At 43.9% G+C, this 24,995-nt stretch overlaps 3 protein-coding genes across 26 annotated transcripts in view; 1 reads left to right on the plus strand and 2 right to left on the minus strand.

The window, feature by feature from the left end:
* LOC143270189 (putative Polycomb group protein ASXL2) overlaps nucleotides 1-24,995 on the minus strand; it is a 198,582-nt gene that overhangs the window by 104,324 nt on the left and 69,263 nt on the right. The window contains exon 7 of one of the 24 annotated variants that reach the window (XM_076559169.1): nucleotides 153-4,969. The exons of 22 other annotated variants lie outside the window; for them this stretch is intronic. In XM_076559169.1, coding sequence (XP_076415284.1) covers nucleotides 4,956-4,969 — 14 coding nt within the window. In that variant the 3' untranslated portion in view covers nucleotides 153-4,955. Of the gene's footprint in view, nucleotides 1-152; nucleotides 4,970-24,995 lie in introns of those variants that run through there. One more of the 24 variants, XM_076559167.1, reaches the window with a different exon arrangement.
* LOC143270188 (putative Polycomb group protein ASXL2) overlaps nucleotides 153-24,995 on the minus strand; it is a 287,604-nt gene continuing 262,761 nt past the window's right edge. The window contains exon 9 of the mRNA XM_076559149.1: nucleotides 153-17,776. The gene's annotated coding sequence lies outside the window, so the exon portion shown is untranslated. The remainder of the gene's footprint in view (nucleotides 17,777-24,995) is intronic.
* Nucleotides 4,981-24,021, plus strand: LOC143270178 (uncharacterized). The gene is made up of 3 exons (XM_076559119.1): nucleotides 4,981-5,099; nucleotides 5,886-5,981; nucleotides 7,500-24,021. Exons 1-3 carry the CDS (start codon nucleotides 4,981-4,983, stop codon nucleotides 23,785-23,787), a joined length of 16,503 nt encoding a protein of 5,500 aa, XP_076415234.1. The 3' UTR covers nucleotides 23,788-24,021.

The raw sequence follows: 24,995 nt of genomic DNA on the forward strand, positions 1-24,995 counted from the left end.
TTTTTGTTTTTGTTTTTTGAGATGGGGTTTCTCTGTGTAGTTTTGTCCTCTTCCTGGAACTCACTCTGTAGCCCAGGCTGGCCTCGAACTCTCAGAGACCCGCCTGCCCCTGTCTCCCAAGTCCTGGGATTAAAGGCATGCGCCACCACAACCCGGCTTTCCTTGATTTTTATTAAGGATAATTTCAGGCAAATCAAAAGCACACAGAATTGGTAAATGAGCCTAGTCTGAACAAGGCACTACATTTAATCCTTAGTATAAGAAAAAAAAAATTAAAGGTGGTCTGATGAATCTTCATAGACCAGTCACTCAATCATTTTGAAGCAAATCAGAAATAATTTCATGGTAAATGTTTTAGTATGTATATTTTGAGATAATGCCCCTCTCCACAAAAAAAAAGAAAAGAAAAACAGGTTAATCACAATATCATTATTACACCTAAAAATGTAACAATAAAATCTGAATAATTCCTTAATACCTCACATACCCACCAGCATTTAAATTCCAATAGTCACGCAGTTATTTAATGGCATTAATTATTATTTAGCCCAACTCAATATTGAATGTTGTGATTGAACAATATGTTTCTGTATTCTAATCTACAGAGTCTCTCTTTTCTTTTATTAGTTTCATTCATTTATTGGATAAAAGGGTCAATTCTCTAGATTTCACAATCAACATTTTGTTGATCAAATACCCATGCTGTGTAGTCATACACATATAGGCAACAGTAATTGGACTTAGTGAGTTATAAAAGAGAAAAGCATGAAGTTGGGAGGTGGACATATTGTGGGGTATGTATGGAGGAAGTTGGCGTGGGGAGGGGTGAGTATGATTATATTTGATTGTACACATGTCTAAAATATTCTGAAATTAGGAAAAATTATAATGCCCCCTCCATGTTGTCAGTTCACACACTGCTGCCTCTGGTACTTCATGTGAGTGAGTTGAGGTTTATCCAGAACTCCTGCAGAAATGCATTTGCCAGGGGAGCAGGGTTGGAAAGTGCGACCTTCAAGCGGGTTTAATGCCATTCTTTCTAGACTGAATAAGGTCTCACAGGCATGGCTCCTCACTCTCTGAGGACTGGGTTTGTTGCCACAGGAGTCAGGACCTCTTTTGTCTTCCACACACATCCACTTGCTCCTCTGCCTCTGTCTGCTGTGAGCTGAAGCTACGCAAAGACCTCATGTGAAGGGAAGGACATGCTAGCTCTAGGATCTTAGACAGCCTCATACGAAGGGAAGGACATACTAGCACTAGGCTCTTAGACATCCAGAACCATGAAGCCAACTAAACCTCTCTCCTTCATAAATGAGCTGATCACAAGTATTCTATTTCAGCAGCTCAACATGAATTAGAACCATGAGGAAGTTGGTTCTAAGATTTATCAGAATTTGTTTTCTGGTAGGAAGAGTTGACGTAGTTCATAGGTAATGATAATCATCAGGAGGCACATAATGTGTGATTTGGCATGGCATTTTACTTTTATCTATCATTATCATCTCTATCTATCTATCATCTATCTATCTATCTATCTATCTATCTATCTATCTATCTATCTATCTATCTATCTATCTATCTATCTATCATCTATATCTATTTACTTATTTTATTGCTAAGGATCAAATCCAGAGTCTTGTGCTCTCTGCAAGCAGTCCACCACTGAACTACATCCACAGGCCTGGTATAATATTATAATTTCTTTTTTATTTTTTTGTTTTTCGAGATGGGGTTTTCCTGTGTAGCCCTGGCTGCCCTGGAATTCACTTTGCAGACAAGACTGGCCTTGAACAGAGATCCACTTGCCTATGCCTCCCAAATGCTGGGATTAAAGATGTGCAATACCACCACCCCTTGTAAATACCATTTTATATAAATGATGAAGAAATCCGAGAATACAACAGATCATTTCATATTGAGCTGCTTAGAGAACCCTGCTAAGTGTATCACTTTGACTTTATTCTCCTGTAGGAATATTCTCTAAATTATGCCATGTGTAAATAAGTTTTATTGCCTCTTTTCCAACCTTATGTCTTGGTTCTCCTTGCTTTCATTTATGATTATGACTTCAGGTACAATATTCAGTAGCAATGTGTTGTGGGCATCTGTCTCTTTATTAAGTCAAGGACATTTTCCAGTAATTCATCAGTTATGTATAATGTTTTCTGTGGTTTTTCATATATTCTTTCCCAAGTTAAGGAAGTTTTAGCAAGAATTGGTGTTAATTTAAAAAAATCTAAAATTTTAAATTAAATCTCTTTATACTGGGTGCTAAATATTAAGTATATTTCCTGCCTCTATTTAGATGATCATATATTTTTTCTTGTTCGTTCAATCAATGTACTAAGTTGCATGAGAATGTAAGATAATAAACCAGCTGTGAATTCCTAGGTTACGTATAACACATCTGTAATGTTGGTCCTAATACTTTAATTAGATTCATTAGATTCAGTTTGCTGATATTTTGTTTGGGATTTATGCATCTATGCATAAATATATTGATTGGTCAGGTCTGAATTAGATTTTAGAATGATGATTGTTCCAGCTTCCTCAATTAAAAATAGAAGCAAATCTGAATTTCCATCTCATTAATGTAACAGATGCCACAATACTCATGGAATTGCAAGGGTTTTTGGAGTTCTGTACCAAGAATCTGGAACAAAGACCAGATTGTTTTTTATCACACACACACACACACACAAACAAACACACTCTCCAAAGGAGGATATATTAAGGTTAAGAAATAGGCTCTCATAGCCCCTCTGAAATTCATAGACAAACTTGAGTAAGAGTTAATGTCATTGTCTCAAGCCCAAACACAGCATCCCCAAAGAATCTATAGATTCTGTTGGTAATGCCATTTTACCATCAAACCTTCTGATCATGAACAAAGGATGTCTTATTTACTATTTACTCTCTACAACAGTGTTTTGTAGTTTTTCCATCTCATGATATAGCCACCTCCCAAACACCCCATCTACTAATACCATTCCCTTGGGGGTTAGGATTTCAACATATCAAGTTGGGGGATAACATTGGACCCAATGTATGTCGGGGAATTTCCCAGGTATTTTTATTTTGTTGAGTGTCTTAAAAACAAACAAACCGCATGAGTACATGTTTGGTTTTTCTGCACCACTGCTATGACCATGGCAACCCCCACTTTGTGTTATTAGTACGGAATAGTGTGTTGACCACTGTGCTATGTTGAAACGGTCCTGCATTATTTAAACATCATTTCACTGTGTGTATCTACTGTATCTGGTACTGTTACACTGCACACAGTCCCCTCCCTCCCCACTCTCCTTCACTGTCTCCCCACAGTGTCCTTAACTCTTTCAGTCATTTCTACTTTCATGGCATGTTTACATCTGTGAGGTTATGTACTCTATGAAATTAGGACCCACAAAGGAGAAGAATCATTTGATGTTGGTCTTTCTGAGGCTGGCTTAGCTGCTTTATAGGAGTTCCAGTTGCATCCCTTTTCCTGAGAAAACTATGTAACCTTGTTCTTGGTGACAGAAAAAGTCCATTGTGTAGACACACACATTTAACATCCACTCCTCTATTGCTGTACACATAGCTTGGTTCCATAACTCAGTTATTATTTACAATGCTGCAGGAAACGCTGACGGGAATGTGTCTCTGTCACATTAACCTCCATACATTCTTTGGATAAATTCCAAACACTCAGATTCATCATCATTCTGTAAGTTCGGGCCAGCCCAGTAGGTGTACTGCGTTTATGTTTATTAACAAAGAAATAATACACTTGAGCATAAAAACAGGTTATAATTCAAGTCCAGGGTTATTTTAAACAATTCAGTTCTTTTCATCTGCCATACTGGCCACAGGGATTGAACATAGGTTGCCAACGCTTGGCAACAGGTGCCTTCAGCCACTGAGCTATTTTGCTGGCTCCCACATGGCATCTTACCTGTTTAGTTGGCTGTTTTCCTTACTAATGCAAGTCTCTAGAGCACAGGACTCATATTTACCTCTAGAGTCTCAGGTCTACACACAATAATCTAGGACTTAGGTTTGTTTAAACACTAATTTGCATGTGGGTGCATGCACGGACAGATGGCATGCACATGGAGGTGAGCACAACTTGTGCAAATGCTTTTCTCCTTTTACTATGAGGGCTCCAGAGATGGGACTCAAGTCATCAGAATTGGTGTCAAACACCTGTGCCCACAGAGCCATCTTGCTGGTCCCTTAGGATATTTAATCCATTATTCACAAAGAAATAAATGAGATGGTAACTAATGATATGGTTGCAGATGACAACTGATAAAACATATCGCTATCCCCTATGTAAGATGAGATGTGTTGTCAATAAAATCCCCAAACCAGAACGTAAACCTGACTGGGTTTCTCTTTGTGTGTTTCTCTAGGCTCCTGGGCAACAAAACACATCTCTAAAACAGATCCGGAAACTCACAGGTCAGAAGGGTTCTATCCTTATGGTTCAGCTCAAGACTGATGACTGATCAACTGTGGACCTGCTTTAGGACTCTTTCCACTTGAAGGGAAAGAAAGTTGAAAAAGAGGGTGTGCCTGGAGAGTATGCCCATCTCTCTGACATCTTTCCATCCAAAGTCATGCAGACAGCTCCATCCTCCATTGTTTCCTTTCCTCGGGCTTCTCTGTCCCTACATCTTCATGTAGAGCCCAAAGTATGGGAGAGGAGAATGGACAAAGATGAACCAGAGTTTGGTGCAGGAGGTCCATTACCTTTACTCCTCTACCACGGATATGGATGTGGGATGGCCATCATTGAAGGGGAAGATGTATCAGGATCTCTGTGTCCCCCAGTGCTGTGTTCCCATTCCGGGCTTCTCATGGGTCACTTCTAGGACATGGTGAAGACAGGATAGTATGCTTTAGAAGCAAAACAAACCTGGATAGGTGTGCTGTGTACACTCCTCAGCTTCACGATGGGTGTGAATTCATCTTTGCTCCCCTAATTGTTAAATGAAGGGGGTTCTGTTAGATGACGTCAGCAGTCACTATGCTAACAGTTTCTTTGCTCCTGTTACAGTTTCACAGTTGGAAGAAACAGAGATGAACGTCATTGCAGCTGATCTGACACGGTAAGCAGAGTCTGTCTACAGACTGTCCTGTGACAGATACCCGTGCTGACTAGTTTCCTGTCAACTTGATACAAGCTGCCATCATTTTGGAAGAGAGAATCTTAATTGCCCCCCCCAAGATTGCCCTGTGGGCAAGCCTGTGGTATATTTCCATTCTTTTTTTTCTCCTTTTCTTTTTTTGTTTTTTTTTTTTTTGGTTTTCAAGACAGGATTTCTCTATATATAACCCTGGCTGTCCTGAAACTTGCTCTGTAGACCAGGCTGGCCTTGAACTCAGACATCCACCTGTCTCTACCTCCAGAGTACTGGGATCAAAGACACGTGCCACCATGCCTGGCTGGATTTTCTTAATTGATGATTGATGTGGTAAGGTCCAGCTCACTGTGGGTGGTACCACACATGAGCTAGTGGTCTCGGGGAACAAGAAGGCAGGGTGAGCAAACCATGAAAGCAAGCCAGTAAGCAGCTCCATGGCCTCTGCATCAGCTCCTGCCTCTTGGATCCATCTTGCCCTGAGTTCCTACCCTGACTTCCCTCAGCAATGGAGTATGACCTGGGTGTTGTAAGCTGAAACAAACCCTGTCCCCCCAAACATTATATTCATTGGGGTTCACCACAGGAATAAAATTCCTACCCATGACACTATCTTCATTGTGAATGCTCTACGTAAAACACCTGGCACTCTGACTTGATTTACTCTGAGACCAACTGCCTCCTTCCTAAATTATCCTTCTATTCCTCCTGTAATGTCACTTCAATCCCACTGACATTCTCTGCTGTGTCCAGTATTTCAGGACTTCCTACCAACTGGACCGAGGAATATGTATTCTGGTCAATAGACAGGAGTCTGCGACAGATCTTCCAACATCTGGATAATGCAAGGTCAGGAAACAGAGTTACTAGGCAGGGGACAGAGAGAGGGGAGAGAGAAGAAAGAGTAAAGGAAGGAGGTAAAGGAAAAAGTTAGCTTGAGGAGCAGTGGAGAACTATTTTGTGAGCTTTATTTATTTTATGTTTTATCTGTAAGTATGTGCACCACGTGCATGCTTGGTGCCCACAGTGAGCAGAAGAGGGTATAAGATCCCCAAGTACTGGAGTTACATATGTTTGTGGCCTACCATGTGGATGTTGGGATTCAAACTTGGGTCCCCTGGAAGAGCAGTCACTCAGTCACTGCTCTTAACTGCTGAGCTATTTCTCTAGGCCTCACTGTGTGTATGTATATATATATATATATATATATATATATATATATATATATATATATATATATATATATATATATGTTTATATATAAAAAATTCAGTTGTATTTTTGTGCATGTGTGCACATAGGAGCCACATCATGTATGTGGCAGTCAGAGGATAAGCCACAGGAGTCAGTTCTCTCCTTCCAACATGTGAGTCTTAGGGCTCAAACTCAGGCCAAGCCAAGCACAAGGGTGTGTGTGTGTGTGTGTGTGTGTGTGTGTGTTGTGTAAAACTTGGGTGTCATTTCTGGGAGCCATCCACCTTGTGTTGTGAGGTAGAGTCACTCCCTGGGACTCATTGATTATTCTTGGCTGTCCAGTGAGGCCCAGGGCCACTACTTGTCTCTGCTTGCCCGGCACTGGGGCACTGTGTTCTTTTCTTTTTCTGTGGGCTCTAGGGAGGGAACTCAGCTTCTCTATTGGTATAGCATGTACGCTACTGACGGACTCGTCTCCTCTGCCTTTTGTGGAGGAATTCTTTACATAAATAATTGATGTTTGTGAATGCAACCCCTCTTTTCCCTCCTCTCTCCCTTAGACCAGAAATATTTTGGGTTTGAAATAGCTGCTCCCTATAGATGTAACCAACCGTTTTATTAAATAAGAAACACAGAAATAATGCAAAAGAGAAAGCCGAGAGGTCAGAGCTCAGAGCCAAAATCTCACCCTTCCGCCTGCGGTGTCCCAGCTTCCCGAATGAGGGCCCCTTTTCCTGTCTGTTAGTCTATTTAAAGAGACAGAACAAGCCACAGCTATCACACCTCATCAGTTACTCAGCTGGTCCTGTTTCCTCAGACTGGAAGCTTCTGTGTCCTCATCCCAATAGCTCTCAGCTGAACTGTGTTGCTCCAAAGCCTGAAAGCTTAACCAGCCAAATGCTTCTAGTTTCTGGTCCTCACGCCTTATATATCTTTTTGCTTTCTACCACCACTCCCTGGGATTAAAGGCTGGATTTCTGGGATAAAAGGCGTGTGCCACCACCGCCACACTTTTGCTATGGCTCTAATAGCTCTGACCCCCGGACAACTTTATTTATTAACATACAATCAAAATCACATTTCAGTATAATTAGATTACCACCACACGCTCCCTTCCTTCTAATTTCCCTACTGATTCCAAAGAAAATGAAAACATTTCTCTTTGTTTCTCAGATCAACGCTTATGGAGCTGAATGTTTCAGAATCCCGAGATGTGACTTCTTCCTCCGTCTCTGACGCTGTGGTTCAGGAGGCTGTCCCACCCAGCTGTTACTGTAAAAAGGGAAAGCCTTCTACTGACTACAGCATGTCCTCTGCATCATCCAACAACAGCTCCAGCCTGTCTTATCTTCCAATGTTTCATGAAGGAACAGCTTGGCAATTCCAGAGCGATAGTGGACCTGTTTCCTCCCAGAAGGAACCATCTATGCCCAGGAGCCCTGGCACAGCCCTGCCTACTTCTCGGCTGACAGATCCTGAGAAATCAGCTCTTTCTCCGAATTTGGCACTTCTTCCTCCCTTACAAGCTCAAACTTCCTTCATTAGCTCTATTTTAGAATCCTTAGATCCTTGTGAGCAAGAGAAAACAAAAGATAAGGGAAAGACTCATTTTCAATCAAATCATGGGTCAGATTCTGATTTGGATGAGAGTCCAGGACCCCTGGTAGGGGCTCCATTCCAGCTCTCTCCTTTGATCAGAGGAGAACTGGAAGGACATATGTCTCAGAAGGCTTCTACTTTGCAACAAGAAGTGGTGCCTCTGCCCGTGAAGAAATCCTGGAACATACTCAATCATTTGATGGATGTACAAGGAGTCCCTGAAGAAGAGCTCCCGGAAACTCAGTTACCTACACTCATTCCTCAGAGTGCTAAGCAAAATACCAACACATCTCCAGATCCTCCATCATTTCATCTCCACATGAACATTGGGGTGAATTCTGAAGTCCATAGGATGGAAGCAATCATTTCACAGCCATTTCCTTCAAACAAGCAGTCACAACCCCAGGATGACCGGCAAGAACCTAGATATAATCCTTTAGTAATATCAACAGGCACTCCATCTCCCAGAAATTTAGAGGTTAACATAATTCAGGAAGAACAAGCTTTAGTGAAAAAGGATTCAAAGCATGTGTTAGAGCTGAATATAGAGCAGAAGGTCATAGGTCTTCCCGAAAAAAGGGTACAGACACATAAGGAGCTGACACCCAAGATACCACCTTCAGCCACTGACAGCATAAAGGTCACTCCACTGGCATTGCTTCAGGTTATGGACTTAATGGGAATAAACCCAGAACCACAGTCGGAGGTGATAGACTCTGTGGGGTTTTCCCCACAGCCACCAAATCAAGCAGAAACAGTGAGTATAACTCCTCAGCCATTGAATGAAGTAACTGAACCGATAGAAGTAACCCATCATCAGGATCAAACCACGGGATTAAAGAGCATGGCCTCAAGACTGAGTCAAGTCACAGATGACATGAAGGTAACTCCTGTGGCATTGTTTCATGTCACAGATTCCATGGGGATGATTGACAAATTAAGTCCACATGGCATAGAACCAGTAGGAATAGCCCCAAAGCCACAATACCAAGTCATGGAATCAGTGAAGATGGATACACTGCATAACTATCAAGCCATAAGACCAGGAAGTATGAGTCGAGGGCCACAGCAGACGGTTGTGGAAGCTGTGGAAATGATTCCCCAGCCTCAGCATAAAGACATGGGAACACTGACCATGACCTTGGGGTCACAGAATCAAGCCACAAAACACATCAGGATTACTCCCAGTCCAGTACATGAAAATGCAATGGAAATTAGCTCAGGTGCACTGCCTGAAGCCACTGAAGATAAAAAAGTATCTCCAGTGGCAAAACAAGCCATGGATTTCATGCAGATGATTCCACTAGGACAGCCACACATTACTAAATCTAGGGCTTTGATCCGAGTCTCACAGCCTCCAGCTGAAAATTTGACCCCAGTGTCAGCTCAACCAGATGTTCCGACTACTACTGTCCCAGTAGGAACTCTAGAATCTAGAATCATACCTCCACAGCCACCATCTAAAGTCCTGGAACCATCAGGAATGACTGATGACCTACTACCGTCAGGTCAGTCTCTGCATGCTCTAAAGGTGATCCCACTAGTCCAGGCATCTCCCACAGAAATGATCATACCACGACAAATTGTAGAGCCTCAAATCAAAGAGGCTCTGGAATTGCCTTCTGGGTTACAGGGTCAAGTTGGAGACTCCGTGGGGACTATGCCACAATCTCGAGGCACAGAGTGTGTGTCACTGACTCCAGGAATGTCTCATCAGGTCACAGACCCTTCAGAGTTCACCCCATGGCACCAAGACTTAAACTGTTCGGAGGTGAGCCCAAGGCAAAGTCACAACATGACAGAAACTATGGGGTTGAACTGGCCACAAGTGAAGGATCCTATGGAGACACCACAGTCACATCATCAAATAATGGAATCCAGGAGAACAATCCCAGCACCACCAGATCAAGGTGCAGTACCTGTAGGAAGGGGCCTAAAGCATCAAGTTCCAGAAGATGAAGTAGGGCCAGTCATACCACTGCTTCAGGAAATGGAATATTTGGGGGGGAGCACAATCCCACAGTCTAAGGTTAGGGATTCAGTGGACTTACCCCCAGAACTACAGAATGTAAAATCTGACCACCTAATCCTAGATCCAAGATCGCAAAGTATGAAATCTGTGGACATAACCACAGATTTAGTCCCAGAAATGGAAAAATATGGACCACCAACCTCAACAGTGGTATGTATAGATTTGGCCCCAGAACTGCATCAGCAGAATATGCAATATGAGGAATTAACCCCCATACCACAACTGCAAAGTGAGACATCTGTGCCATCAGCCCCTGAGTCTCAGTTTCAAGATGTGAAATCTGGCCAACTGACAGTTGAACCACAACTCCAAAATAAAAAGTCTGATGAGCTGACTCCATGTCCACAGTTGCACAGTAATGTATCAGTACATTTAATTTCCGATTCTCAGTCTCAAGGTATGGAAGAAGCTCTTTTAGCCCTATCACAGGAGATACAAGGAGATATAAAAATGGTGGAGTTGACTCCAAGACCATCACTTGAAGATATAAAATCTGTGAACTTGGCCCCAGAACCATGTTCACAAAGCACCAGCTCTGATAAGATAGCCTCTGTACCATTGCTTGAGGATACAAAGACTCCATTTGTAGAAGGTAGGAGTCTACTTCCTGAGGCACAGGTGGAGAGTATGGAAGTTGGTGAACTGATCCCAAGCACACAATTTTATGCAACAAAATCTTTAGAAGCAATCCCCAAACCAAGTTATCATTTCCTAGAACCTGAAGGACCGACCCTACAGCATCCAGCCTCAGAAGCAAGGGTGACCTCTGAACTTTGCCGGCAGGTGGAAGAATCTGCTCCGTTGCCACAATCATCATTAGGGATGAGTCCAGCACCATTGAGCCAGACCTCAGAATCTGTGGAGATGAGCTCACCACCACTCCAAAATACTCTTGAACCTGGGACCCAAGTTGTAAAAGAGATGGAAGAGACTCCAGAAACAGGACGTGCAATTAAAGATACTCTGGATTTGCTACTAGATTCAGAAGTGCAAACTATGAGCTCAGGAGTGATGGCCCCAGAGCCACAGCCCCCAGATGTGAAGTTTGTTCAGGTGACTCTAGAACCAGGTTTAGAAGTTACTAACCCACCAGAACGAACTCTGAAACCAGAAGATGAAGACACAGAGACCTTCAGATTGACATTCTCTAAAGCTGATGATACCCAGGGAACCATCACAGACCTATATTCAGAAGTGAGATCTCTGGAGTTTAGTCTAGAACCAGGAGTGCAAGGTGAGCAATCAGAGTCCTTTGCCCAGAATTTGAAGTCTGCAGAAGTAATCACTGAACCACCTGTACAAGTTGTAGAACCTGCAGGACTAACTACAGGACCCAAACCACATATTAAAGATGTGATCCCAAGGCTACAGGTCCAGGAAATAAAGTCTAGGCAAATGGATAGTGAATCACAGTTGCAAAATGAGAACTCTGTAAATGTAATACAACCTTCATCTGCAGGAGAGGTAGATCCTGAAAAGACAAAACCAGAGCCACGACTACAAAGTTTATCACCGAAGGAATGGTTTGAAGGGACACAGTCCCCAAATGTGAAATCTGTGGATTTAAATCTAGGCCCACAGCAGCTAAGTGTCAAATCGAAGTTGATTCCAGGGCCCAAATTTCAAAGTGTCCAGTTTCCAATGTTATATCAAGGGCTACTTCTTCAAGGGGAAAACCCAGTAAATTTCATCTCAGGCCCCCCACATTATGGTGTGAAATCTGATGATGAAATATCATGTTCCCTGGGGCCAGAAACCAAATCATCAGATTTTATCCTGGGGCCAAAGCTTCCAGAACCACAGCCACAACCACAACCTGGGAAGTCGGTAGACGTAAACATAAGACCATGCTTGCATCATGTGAGATTCTCTGATGCAATCCCAGAGGCCAAGCACCAAGGTTTCAAATGTGTACAGTTCATGCCAGATGTTCAGCTTCAAGATAGGAAGCCTCAGGCATTGATGCCAGAATCATTTTTGCCATTAAGCCAAGAGACACAGGTTGAAGATAAGAAGCTTGGGTTGCCTCCGGAACTATCAGAGTTTTGCAGCATAAAACGCCCAATCCCAGCCTCTGAACTGCAACATCCAAGAGTGATAGCTAAGCTGGTCAATCCAGGACTGTGGCACCAAGATACCCAATTTTCTGAGTTGGCTTCTAGGAGGAAATATCAAAGAGTCAAATTTGGGGAGCAAACCCCAGGATCATTGTCTCATGGTATGAGTCCTATGGCTCCAGAGTTAGGGATACATGATCCCAAATCAGCAAAGGTGACTCCAGGCCTACAAGATACAAGGCAGGTGAGTTTTAACTCAGGGCCAAGGCTGCAAGATGTCCAATTTTTGTATGCAATTCCAGGAACTCAACCTCAAGGTGTAAAGACTTCCAAGTTAAACTCAAGGCCACAATTAGAGTGTGTAAAAATGTTTGAGTTGACCCCACAGCCAGAAAGGCAAGGGATGAAGCCAGAGTTAATAGTACAAGAGCCACCCTTTAAAGATATAAAATATGTCACAAGGAATCTAGTACCAAACTTTGAAGGCAAAATGTCTTATAAACTAGCATCTGAACCACAGATACCAAATGCAGAATCAAAGAAATTGACTCCTGGGAAACACTTAGCCGGTGCAGAATCTTCTACATTGATCCACAGACAGCATTTGGGACATATAAAACCAGTAGAGAAGATCACAGCCTCAAAGAAAGAAGACTTAACGCCAGGGCCACATTTGGAAGATGTCAAATCTATGGAGTTGAGGTCAAAGTCAGAGCTGGGGAAAATCATGTCTATGCTGTCAACCCCGGGGATACAAGCAGGAGATAAGGAACGTGAGGAGCTGCCTCCGTGCTCTACCTTGAAAGGTTTAAAATCTGAGTTACCACCTTCAGGACCACAGTTAGAAGACAGGAAATCTGCAGTTTTAACTCTAGGACAATGTCTAGAGAGGATAAAATCTACAGTGATATCCCCAAGTAGTTCCCAGTCAGATGGTATGAAATCTGTGAAGTTGATCCCAGGTTCAAGAATTCAGGATTTGATAACTGTGGGGTTGGCCCGTGATGCACCTGTGCAAGATATAAATGCCATGGGCTTAGAACGTGAACCAAAGAAGCAAGGGGAGAGTCCCGGGACTTTTGCACCAGGGATGCTGTTTCAAGATAAGCCTATGGAGGTGTTGCAAGAGCCTCATCAACACAATGTAAAACCCATGGAACTGACTTCACGGCCACAAACACAAGATAGCAAACGTGTGATTGTCTCATGTCTGAAGCAGCAAAGTCTAAAACCTGTGAAGAAAGCCAAAACACAAGGTATCCAAGGAGTAAAATTCATGGATTTAGTCTCCACACAACAGTATCAAGGGAGGGCACCCATGGATTTAACTCTTGAGCCCGGACGGGATGACCACATAAGCTCAGCAGAGTGGAAAGGTGGGATGTTCGACCAGGTGAACAAACAGTTGGAGTCGGAAGATATATTGTCTCTGGGGTCAGATCAGGAACCCAAACCTGCAAGTAGAAAACCCATAGAGCTCAGCTCTAAACTACAATGTAAAGATGCACCCTCATTTGAATTGGCTCCTGAACCAGTTGTTCATAATGTAAAAGCTCAAGAGGTCCAATGTGGGCCACAGGTACTAAGTATGAAACCTTGTCCATTGATACCAGAATCAGAGGTGTACCAAGTGAAAGCCTTGGAGCCAATGTTAGAGCCACCACTTCAGGATGGGAGAACTGTGGCACTAAATACTGAACCACAAGGTGCAAGTACAAAATCTGTTCAGTGGATACCAGCATCTGAGTTTCAAAGGGAGAAATGTATAGGGTCAAACTTTAGGTTACAGTCTCAAAGTGCCAGCCCTACAGAATTGAAGCCGTCTACACAAAGGAGAGGTGTGAGGTCATTTGAATTGACTGTCAGGTCAAAAATTCAAGGAGAAAAATCCAGAGAGTCTCATCTTGAGTCACAGTTACAGCAAGTAAAGACCTCTCCATTAGCACTAGGGCTGCAGAAAACCAAAACTTTTAACTTAACTTCCGAGCCTCAGCCTCAAGGGATCAAAACTGATCAACTGAACAAAGAGACACAGGTAGAAAGTATAAGATCCATCCAGTGGATACCAGGACCTGAATTCCACGGTGTGACATTAATACGATTAAATAGTGGATCACCATCTCCAGATGTCAAATCTACAGAACAGAAACCATCCATACAACTGGAAGGTGGGAAGACATCAGAGATGGCTCTAGGGCCAAAACCTCTAGGAAAAAAATCCGTGGATTTTAACCTTGGACCACAAGTACAGTGTGTGAAGACCCCTGAGTTGTCCCCAGGACCAGAGCTACAAGAAGGGGAAAACATCATATCAATCTCAGAGCTACAGTCTCAGTGTGGAAAAACTGTGGCATTACATCAGGGACCACCACTTGAAAATACAAAATCTGTTCTTTGGATACCACTGTCAGACTGTCAAGTTAATAAATCTACACTGAATCTTAGGTTACCACCTCAAGATGTCACAGCTAAAGAGTTAAAACCCTCAGTACAACTAGATGTGAAGACATCCGATGAGTTGACTTCGAGGCCGAAATCACGAGGTAAACAACCTTCAGGGTCAACCCAGGAACATCAGTCTCAGAGGTCCAAAACTACTGATTTTAAATCTGAGCAACAGTTTAGAATTATGAAAGCATGTAACCCAACCTTAAGATCAAAGACCAATAAAATAAAATTGACATTCAAACCCAGGTTTTGCTTAGAAGACAGGAGCTCTCCTGGATTAAACCCTGGAATACAGCCACAAGAAGGGAATCCCTTAGGGTCATCCCCAGGAACACAGGCTAAAACTGTGACACCTTCAGTGTTTAAACAAGAGTCACAGTCCTCAGAAGTGAAATATGGAGCAATAAGCCAAAGGCCACAATCACAAAACAATGTAGAGTTGAAATGTGGAAAATCTTCTGAGTTGGCACTTCAGACAAAGCCTCCAGGCATGAAATCTGAGAACAGCTCTGGGCCCCAGTGGCATCCTGCAAACTGTTCTGACTTGACTCCTGAAATAGAGTCCCCAGATATGAAATGTACTAAGTCAAGTCGCAGCTCACAGCTGAAAGGTAAACCATGCATTGAGTTAGCTACGGGTACCAAAACTCAACCTGTCAAACTAGGCTGTAAACCTGGGCCACAGTGGCAAGGTATAAAATCTAACTCATTTCTGAGGACAAAGCCTCAAGAAATGGAAATGGAAGACTGGGAATCAGGCCCGCAGTTACAAGATCTGAAATCTTCAAGGACAATCATGGGTATAAAGGTCCATGATGTCATGTCTGTGGACTTTGGTCCTGGACCACACTTACAAGGTATGACATCTGAAGTCATTACAGGGAAGAGGGCTCATGGTATGAAATCCGTAGAAATCAAACCAAGTTCAAAGTTACAAGGTAAGAAACATGATTTCACCCCGAGGAAGATGTTCTTAGGTACAAAATCTGTAGAGCTGGACTCAGGCCCCCCTCTGAAAGATTTGAAATATCCTGAGCTGATCATGGGTATGAAAATTCAAGGTGTGAACTCTATGGGACAACATGTTACAAGTATAAAATCTTCTGAGGTGGTAACACAGATAAAACCCCAAGGTGTGACAGCGGTGGACCTCAATTCTGGACCAAGGACACAAAATAAAAAGTCGTCTGAGTTGGCTCAAGGGCAAAGGCTCCTAGCTAAGGAGTCTGTAGAGTTTAATCATGGCCCAAAGTTACAAGGTGTGACAGTGGAGTCCAAGCCCCCAAATGGGGAATCTGGGAAGTTAAACTCAGGCCCTCAGTTACAAGATGAGAAATATTCTCAGTCAGTTCTAGGAACAAAGCATCAATATGGAAGATCTATGGAGATCAGTCCTGGCCTATGCTCACAGGGTATGAAGTCTTCCGAAGTGATTTCAGGGGACAAACTTCAAAAAGAGAAACCCGTAGGCTTTGTGTATCAGCCACTGTGGCAAGATGTAAAATCTTTAAAATGGACATTCAGTAAGGCACTTGACAGGGAACCTTTGCAGTTGGAAACTGCTCATTTACAGGACAGGAAATTAACTATGTTAACACCAGAATTACATCTTCAAGGTATGAAACCTGAGTTGGTCAACTGTGGATCAAAGTTGAAAGGTGTGAAGTCTGAGCCCACATATGTCCAGACAGTAAAGGATACAGGGATCAATCATGGTGCCGAATCACAGTTTGTGGGATTCTCTAAGCAGGCCTCAGACTCAAAGGTTTATAGAGTGGTGCCTTCTGAATTCAATGCCAGAAACCAGAAGCAAGATAGGAAGTCTCACAAATTAAGTCAAAAGCATCAGCTTCAAAAAATAAAACAAATAGCGTTCAGGGATGAGCCACATTTGCAACATATCAAGTCATCAGAATTATGTAGAAAGCTTCAAGACCTGAAATCTATGGAATTCAATTCAGAGCAACAGTTGCAAGATGTGATGTCCTCTGAATTGGGCCTGGGAACAAGTCCTCAGTCTTTAGAGTTCAACCCTGGGCCACAGTTGCAAGAGATAAAATCTTCTGAGGTATGTACAGAAACCAAGCTGCCAGATGAGCCGTCTCCGGAATTCAAGCATAAGCCTACATTGCAAGATAGGGCATCCTGCGACCTGAGTACAGGGCCACAGATTCACTGTAAAAATGTTATGGCATCCAACACCAGAACACAAAATGTAGAATTGTCTGAGTTGCACCCTGGTCCAGACCTTCAAGGTATAAAATCTAAGGTGTTCTGCCTGGGGCAGCACTTGGAAGATGTGAATTCTACATGCACTCCTAATGCAAATTCTCAATATGTAAACTCCAGTGGGTGTAAATGTGGGCCATATTTGCAAGATATGAATTCCTCTGCATGCATTCCAGAGCCAGACCGTCAATGTATAAAGTCTATGTGCAATCCTGGGCCACATTTGCATGGAATGAATTCTGCATGCATTTTAGGACCAAAATTGCAATGTGTAGATACTACTGGATGCATCTATGAGCCAAACTGGCAAGATGTAAATTCTTCTGTATGCACCCCAGGGCCAAGTCCTCAGTATGTGAATTCTTCTGCATACACCCCAGGGACAAGTCCTCAGTGTGTTAATTCTGCATGCACCCCAGGGCCAAGTCCTCAGTGTGTGAATTCTTCTGTATGCACCCCAGGGCCAAGTGCTCAGTGTGTGAATTCTTCTGTAGGCACCCCAGGGCCAAGTCCTCAGTGTATGAGTTCTTTTGCATGCACCCCAGGGCCAAGTCCTCAGTTTGTGAATTCTTCTGTATGCACCCCGGGGCCAAGTCCTCAGTGTGTGAATTCTTCTGTATGCACCCCAGGGCCAAGTCCTCAGTGTGTGAATTCTTCTGTATGCACCCCAAGACCAAGTCTTCAGTGTGTGAATTCTTCTGTATGCACCCCAGGGCTAAGATCTCAGTGTGTGAATTCTTCTGCATGTTCCCCAGGGCCAAGTCCTCCTTGTGTGAATTCCACTGAGTGCCACTCTAAAGCACATTTACAAGGTGTGAATCAATGGGCATCAATTCTAGGGCCACACATTCAGTGTGCAGGTTCTACTGGACGCAATCCTAAATCACATTATCAAGGTGTGAATCCTTCCTCACGCACTGCAGGGCCAAACCCTCAGTGTGAACATTCCAATAGGTGTAGTCTTGAGCCACTTCTTCTTGGTATGAATCCTGGTACAACATTTCCAGCACCACAAATTATGTGTGTAAATCCTGTTTGGTGCAATACCAAAACACATTTGCACGATGCGGATTCTCCTCCCTGTACTGGAAGACAAGAGTCACAGTCTGTAAATTCTACCGGATACAACCCTGGGCCACATTTACAAGCACCAAAACTTCAAGGTATGAAGTTTTCTGAGTCGAACTCAAGGACAGGAATTCAAAGAGACATGCCTAGAATAGTTAGCAAAGGTCAACACGTGCAAGACCTGAAGTTTGAATCAACTCCAGGGTCAAATATTATACATGTAGCACCTGTAGAATACAACCCTGGGCCACAGGTACAGAGTGTGAATTTTTCTGAATTGAATCCAGGATTAAAATTACAATGCATAAATCCAGCAAAGCATAGTTCAGGGCCACAGTGGCAAAACATGAAGTCCTTTGAGTTGACCCCTGGACCAGAATCTCAATGTCCAAAGTCTGTTCTGTTGAACTCTGGACCACCTTTCCAAGGTGTGATGTCATCTCACTTAATGGTAGGGGAAGAGTTTCCAGACATCCCATTTTTGAAGAACCAACTTGGGTTGTGGCAGGACACTGAACAACCTGTGTTTACCTTGAGGCCTCCGTCAAATGGTGTGAAATCTGTGGGAGTTTCACCAACCACACTGCCTGAAGATAGAATGTCTCCAGAGATGAGCAAACAGCCATTGCTTTGTTTGACAAATTCTGTAAAAGTGACACCTGGCTGCAGTCTGCAGGACTTGAGAAGTAAGGAATTTTCACCAGAACCTTGTTTCCAAAAAGTTAAATCTGTGAAGTTGAAGCCAGGCTCACCGACTCCAAGTGTGAACCCTTTAGAGTTCACTCCATGCCACTGTTCTCAACGTACTAAGACTTCCTTTGCACAGAAGCCATGTGTTCATGAAAGAAAGCCTATGCAGCTGAGACTAGGCTCCCAACAGCAAAGCATGGATTGCCAACAGTTTCCTTTAAATGAGAAACCAGTGGTATCAACACCAGAGTCCATGGGGAACTTCTTAGCTGGACCAGCACTGTCTAGTGTCAAATTTTCAAATTTGATTCCAGAATCACAGCAACAATGTATGAAATCAATGGAATTGGCTTCAGAGCCGAAGTGGCAAAGTGTAAACCATTTGAAATTGTCATCGGTGTCTCTGCCACAAACTGGAACCTCTGTGGGGTTATCACCAAGACCATTCCTTCAAAATGTGACACCTGGGAACCAAAATCCCCAAACATGTGATCAAATCATAGAATCCTCTCAAGTGATATATAGACCAGGGCACCAGTTGGAGGACTATGCTGAGAAGATGAGACACCAACTCTCTAAATTGGTGGATTTTATTTCACTACCAGTTTCTCAAGATGCAGGGTCTTCAGAAATGACAAAAGTGTTGGGACATAAAAGCCCAGAAACAACAGAGAAAAATATGAGGTTGACCCCCAAACCAACAGATCAAGACATAGAATCATTAGGGATGCCTCAGCAGCTAGATCTTCAAGGACCAGAATCTGTTGATCTGACTCCCACACTAAGTGATCCAGATTGGAAGTCCTCAGAACTAACCCCACAGAAAGGCTACTGGAGCCCAGAAACTCTGCAGTTGCTGCCTTGTTTGTGGCCTCAATTTAAAGATTACAAGGAGTTACCAACAGAACAAGCCACAGGATCTGATAGAATGACCCTTGACCTCAAGAATCATGTTGCAGAAGTAAGGATGCTAACTTGTGAGGTAAGACCAGGGAAAGAATTTCTTAGTGTGCCTTCAAAGCCAGTAAATAGAGAGACTGGACATGTCGAAAAATCTCCAAAGCCGTGTCCTCAAGACTTAGGACCTGTGGTGGTGAGCTCTGGGAAAAGAGCCCAAAGGGAACAATCTGTAGCATCGCCACCAAGGCCATCGTATCCCGTTCCAGATTCTGTTTCAGGGATAACACCAGGGCATGGACCTCAGATTCCTGAATCTGTAAGTTTGACCTCTAAGCCATGGCTGCAAATAGAAGAATTCTTAGAGTTGTCAACCCAGCAAACCAGTCAACTTGCAGAAGATACAGACTTTGAGGAGCTCACTTTTGAGTCATGGCAACCAGGGGAGGGAGCAAGTAGGCTAACAAAGACCCAGAATGCAAGCATGGGAACTTTAAACATAACTCCAATTGAATCACTGGATCAAATGATAAACTTTATAACGATCAGTCCAAAGCCACTAAATCAAGTGACAGAATCAACAAAGACACAGGTTCATATTTCTCAGTCAGCTGCTCTTCCCAAGGTTTCCGAATCTGTGGAAGTTATCTCTGGTCCACCACTTCAAGTGATAGAGTCTGTGATGATACCAGAACCAGCTTCTCAAGGGTCAAAACATGCTGATTTGACTCCCAAATTGCACGATGTGATAATGTCAGAATTTGCTTCAAGCCTTTGGCTACAAAATGTTCAATCCAAGAAATTAATTGCAGCACCAACACATCAAATTTTAGAAACAATACAGTTGTCAGGCTTTCAAGTTATAAAGACTATATTGGTTCCCAAACCACTGCTTTTGATTGTAAAATCTGAAGAGCTGGCTCCAGGACCAAATCCTCAGGCTATGGAACCAATTGGAGTTGCCACAAAATCTAGCATTAAAGTAATGGATGGTTTGAACTTACTCCCAAGACCACATCTTCAAGACATGGTAAAACCTACGGAACAAACTCCAAGGGCAAATATTCAAGAGAATTTTGCAGAATTAATCTTACAGCAAACATCTCCACTTGAGGAACCTCCAGTATTAACTCATGAGCAAAGGCTTCAGGCTGAAAAATCTCTAGGGATCAGAACAGAATCTCCTAAAGTAATGAAAATTGAAGATTTGAATCAAAGACGGGTGAGTGAGGAAAGAGACTCAGAAATGATAACATCAGAAAAATTACAAGAACAGAATTACTTCTCTAGGTTCATACCCAGCCCTTCAATCCCACTTATTTCAAGTTCTGTCAAAACAACTGAGTTATGGCCACTTCAGGGTTCTGGAATGTCGGAGGTATCAAGAGCCTTGGCTATGAAGAACTTGGCTGTTGGTATTTTGCCATCTCCAGAGTCCTATACAGACACTATTATGTTCCGTTCATCAGCCCTTCCCTTGGTTCTTCCCTCTGATATTGGGAACACTGTGGGATCCCTATATTCTGACATCTGGGAAGTGGATATCCTATCCAAGGAAGCAATTGAAAAGAAGCAAATGAGGGAATTTGAAAATTCATTCCAGAGCTATTCTCCATATCCACTGAGATTACTACCCTCGGAGTTTCAGGCAGGATTAGGGGCTCGAAGAAATTCTATCCGTTCTTTCCTGGGTAGACAACAGAATGTCTGGGAAAGTCATGTCTGTAGGCAGCGACTCCCTAGGAAGTATCTCTCCACTATGCTGATGATGGGAAATGTCCTGGGAACCACTATGGAAAGGAAGCTTTGTTCTCAGCCGTTTTTAACAGAAGAAGCCACAATGGATATGTGTCAATTTATTCAGAGTTTATTTGGGGTTCCAGCTGAACTGATGGCATTTTCCCAGAGCCCACTAGAGAGGGGTCCTAGGACGATTTCACAGACTTCAGTGGTCAGAAACTATATTCAGAGACATATTTTATGCCATGGTCATGAGAAAAGAATGCCCTTAAAGATGTGGACACGTGGATCCACATCTTCCATAATACAGCAATACTCCGGTACTCGATTGGGAATAAAGAAAACAAACTCAAAACTCAGTGATATATTCCAGGAAGTCACTCAGAATGTGTCTGTCTCGTGTACAAGGGCCCAGTTTCCTGCCTTAATGAAGCCGGAGTCTTCTCTCAAGATACTTTACAACAGGGAAGACGCTGTTTCCAGTGATCAGAGTAAAGACTCACAGAGTGAATCACAGACAAGGCCTTCTGACTCTCACCACTCCCTCAAAGCAAGTTGTCCTTCCCAGGCCAAGAGGGATATCTCAGAACAGCTCCATCTGCTAAAAGATCTACAGCTAAAAATAGCAGCAAAACTCTTAGAGAGTCAAGTGCCCCACAATGTCCCTCCTCCTTTCTCATCAGGTCTTGTCCTGAAATATCCCATCTGCTTGCAGTGTGGCCGATGTTCAGGAATTAACTGCTGTCATAAGTTACAGTCTGCTTTTGGTCCATATCTTCTCATCTACCCACAGATCCACCTCTTAAGCACCCCTGAAAGCCATGGTGAGATTCGGCTGCATCTTGGCTTTAGACTGAGAACTGGGAAAAGACCTCAAGTCTCAAAGCATCGTGGAAGAAAAAGAGCAGATGCATGGAAGAGCACTACATCACCATCACGAAGGAAAGCTAAAATCTATCGTCCAGCTTCCAAGAGTCCAACCACTCCAAGAGATTTCCAGGCCCGATCTTCCCAGGCTACGGCTTCTGTACAAGTGCACATTAGAAAAAAGCAATGGGGAAGCCATGGTGTGGTCGGCAAGACAGACACCGAAGACTTTGAGCACCATGAGTTCTGTCAGGTTCACTCTGTATCTGAGAGTGGCTTTGAAAGTAGTCAGGAAGAAAAATGGTCGAAATCAAGCCTCAAAAAGACCTTTGGCTTAAAACATCCAATGAAGGAAACCATCAAGGGACTTAAAAAAAAAAAAACAAACCTCTACAAGAATAGTGGAACCCCAGAAGAGAGTCCTTTTAGAATTATGTGTCCATCAAGAAGCAAGAGTGTTGAAACCGTTCAAACAAGCACTGCTTCTTCGAAGACACAACCTAAGAAATCCTCTCAGCCCAAGTTCTACCATCTGCTTTTCCAGGGCCTAAGGCAGGCATTCCAAATAGCACATAGAATTGTGGCTTATACTGGACAGAAGCCTGCGGACAGGACAAGGCCAGACAATTTGTGGTCAACCCAATACTTGCACCCCAAACAAAAACCCAGTAAGTATTGTTTAGCAGGGGATGGCAAAGGAGCCAGCACACCAGTTGCCCAGCAAAAGTCAGCAGGTGTGAACCCTAAGCAAGAGGACCGATTGCAAGGAACAGGTGACCAATGTCGACAAACTCAACAGCCAAAACAAGTGAGCTCTCTCCAACCTAGACCTTTGCAATTGGAGACCATGGCTTCTGAAAGAGATGCCACTTTCCAAGTTACCTCAGTCATCCAACCTTTGAGTATAGTTCAAAATGTCAACGGCAGAGCAAAGAACAACTATGGTGATGAAATCACCTGTCTGGAGTCTAAGAACTGTTCTCAAGTAGGAGCCAAATGTCAGGCCCAAGAGAGAATAGAACCTGACTCCCATTTGAAGAGATCCCTGCAGAGCCACTTTAAAAAGACACACACACCCAAGGAAGAACAACATGGCTTCTTCAGGGAGAGGGACCTCCATAATAAGTCTTTTGAAAGGACCAATCGCATCCTTTTGGAGAGAATTCATGAAAGTCTCTCTGAGAGGAGATACTGCAGTCCTTCTCAGAGAAGGCACAGCAGTCCCTCTGACAGAATGCTTAGACATCTCTCCGAGAGGAGACATTGCAATCCCTCCCAGAGACAGGATAGTAGTCCCTCTGTGAGAACCCTTCAAAGTATCTCTGACTGGAGCCTTTACAGTCTCTGTAAGGGGGTAGGTCGCAGTCCCTCAGGGAGGAGCCGACCCAATCCTGGGAGACGCCCTCGGAGTCCCTCTAGGAGGTCTCTTAGTCCGCGAGAGAGAAGAGGACGAGAGAGAAGAGGACACAGTCCCTCAAAAAGGTGCCATCTCAGTCCCCTCCAGAGGACACGGTGCAGTCCTTCAGAAAGGAGCCATGGTAGTCTCTCTGAGAGAACCCCTTTCAGTCCCTCTGGCAGGAAAAGGCATAATTCTTCTGGGAGAGTCCACCACCTTCCCTCAGAGTCCAGGCTATACAGGTCTTCTTCCAGACTCCACCGCAATCATTCTGAGAGAACTCACTACAGTCCCTTTGAGATCAGACACAGTTATTCTGAGAGGAGCCGGCAAGGTCACAATGAGGGACCCCATCACAGTACCAAGGAGAGGCTCAGGGGTAAGGAGAAGCCCAGACATAGCCTGTCTATAAAGACTTCAAGACTTATAAACTCCTAGGGACTTATGCCTCCTAGGGACCACACCAAAAAATAATCCAGAAGCTGGACAAGTGTGGAGACACGAAGTTAGTAGATAAGGAGAGACCTGCCCCTGTTAATTACAGCCTGCACATCTTCACCTAGCCGCCCTTTCTGCTCAGCCACTGCCTGCACCCTCAGCAATCAAAGAGCTTTCTGGAGGGGACTGAGAATGGGTCTGTAATTTAAGATCAATAAAGGGGCAATAATCGAACTCTTTGCATCCCTAAGATCACTTGTGGGGTGGGTGGGAGTAGGTGTGCAAACTACCGGAACTCAAGGGTTGGGGTTCAGGAGGACCCCTTACTTAAACCTTCAGACTCCGCCCACTTGCTCCAACCCTCTGGCCCCATGGCCTCCCTAAACCTCCTGTCGCCATGGGGGCGGGGTCTCAAAAGCATCAGAACCGGCGTCGTCACGTGACTTTCCCCGCTGCAGCCCCCTCTGAATCTGCTAGGCGGAAGTAGATGTTCAGAACAGGACTAGTCGCCGCCGAGACCACATCCGGGAGAGGCGAGGAGAGCGGAAGTGGCGTTGGTCTGGCCGGAGCCCTTGGGTGAAATTGTTAGGCATGGAGGGGGAGTGATGTCTTCCAGACTCGGTGCAGTCACCGCCGTGAGTTTCTTGGTGTGACCATTATACTTTAGCGATAGAACTGTCGAGCCGCGAACACCAGGGCCCTTGCTTTTGTCCCGAACTCGGAGTTGGTTTCATCAGAGCCCATCGTAGGCCCCACCCTTTTATATCAGAGCCACTTGCCCCCCGTTTCCCCCCCATTTTTAGTTCTGCCTGTTCCCCGTGTCCTCGGACTCAGTTCCTCGGTAGATCGTAATTAGTTATCTTCCTCCAGCATCCCCAGTGCCTCCCGTACCTTTTCTTATTTTTTTTCTGTCTCCGTTTTCGATCCTTCCTCTAGGATAGGGCTTTGAGAATGGGCAAAAATGAAAGCCCCGGTATTGTCAGCCCGCCTTCACACTGTGGAAATATAGCATGGCACACGTTTCCTAGGAAGTGTCACCCACCTTCCTTCCATTTGAAGGAGTTGCCCGTGAGAGCTTCCCGTCTAGGCACAAGGGGGAGTCATCTCTTTGTGGATGAGGTTCAGAGGTCCCTGGCACTCACTCGTGTGCTTGTGATTTGCTAGACCCCGGGACCCACAGCCTTTAAGCCACAGAGGAGCACTAGGAT

The sequence above is a fragment of the Peromyscus maniculatus genome, chromosome 22 (assembly GCF_049852395.1).
Source record: "Peromyscus maniculatus bairdii isolate BWxNUB_F1_BW_parent chromosome 22, HU_Pman_BW_mat_3.1, whole genome shotgun sequence".
NCBI lineage: Eukaryota > Metazoa > Chordata > Mammalia > Rodentia > Cricetidae > Peromyscus > Peromyscus maniculatus.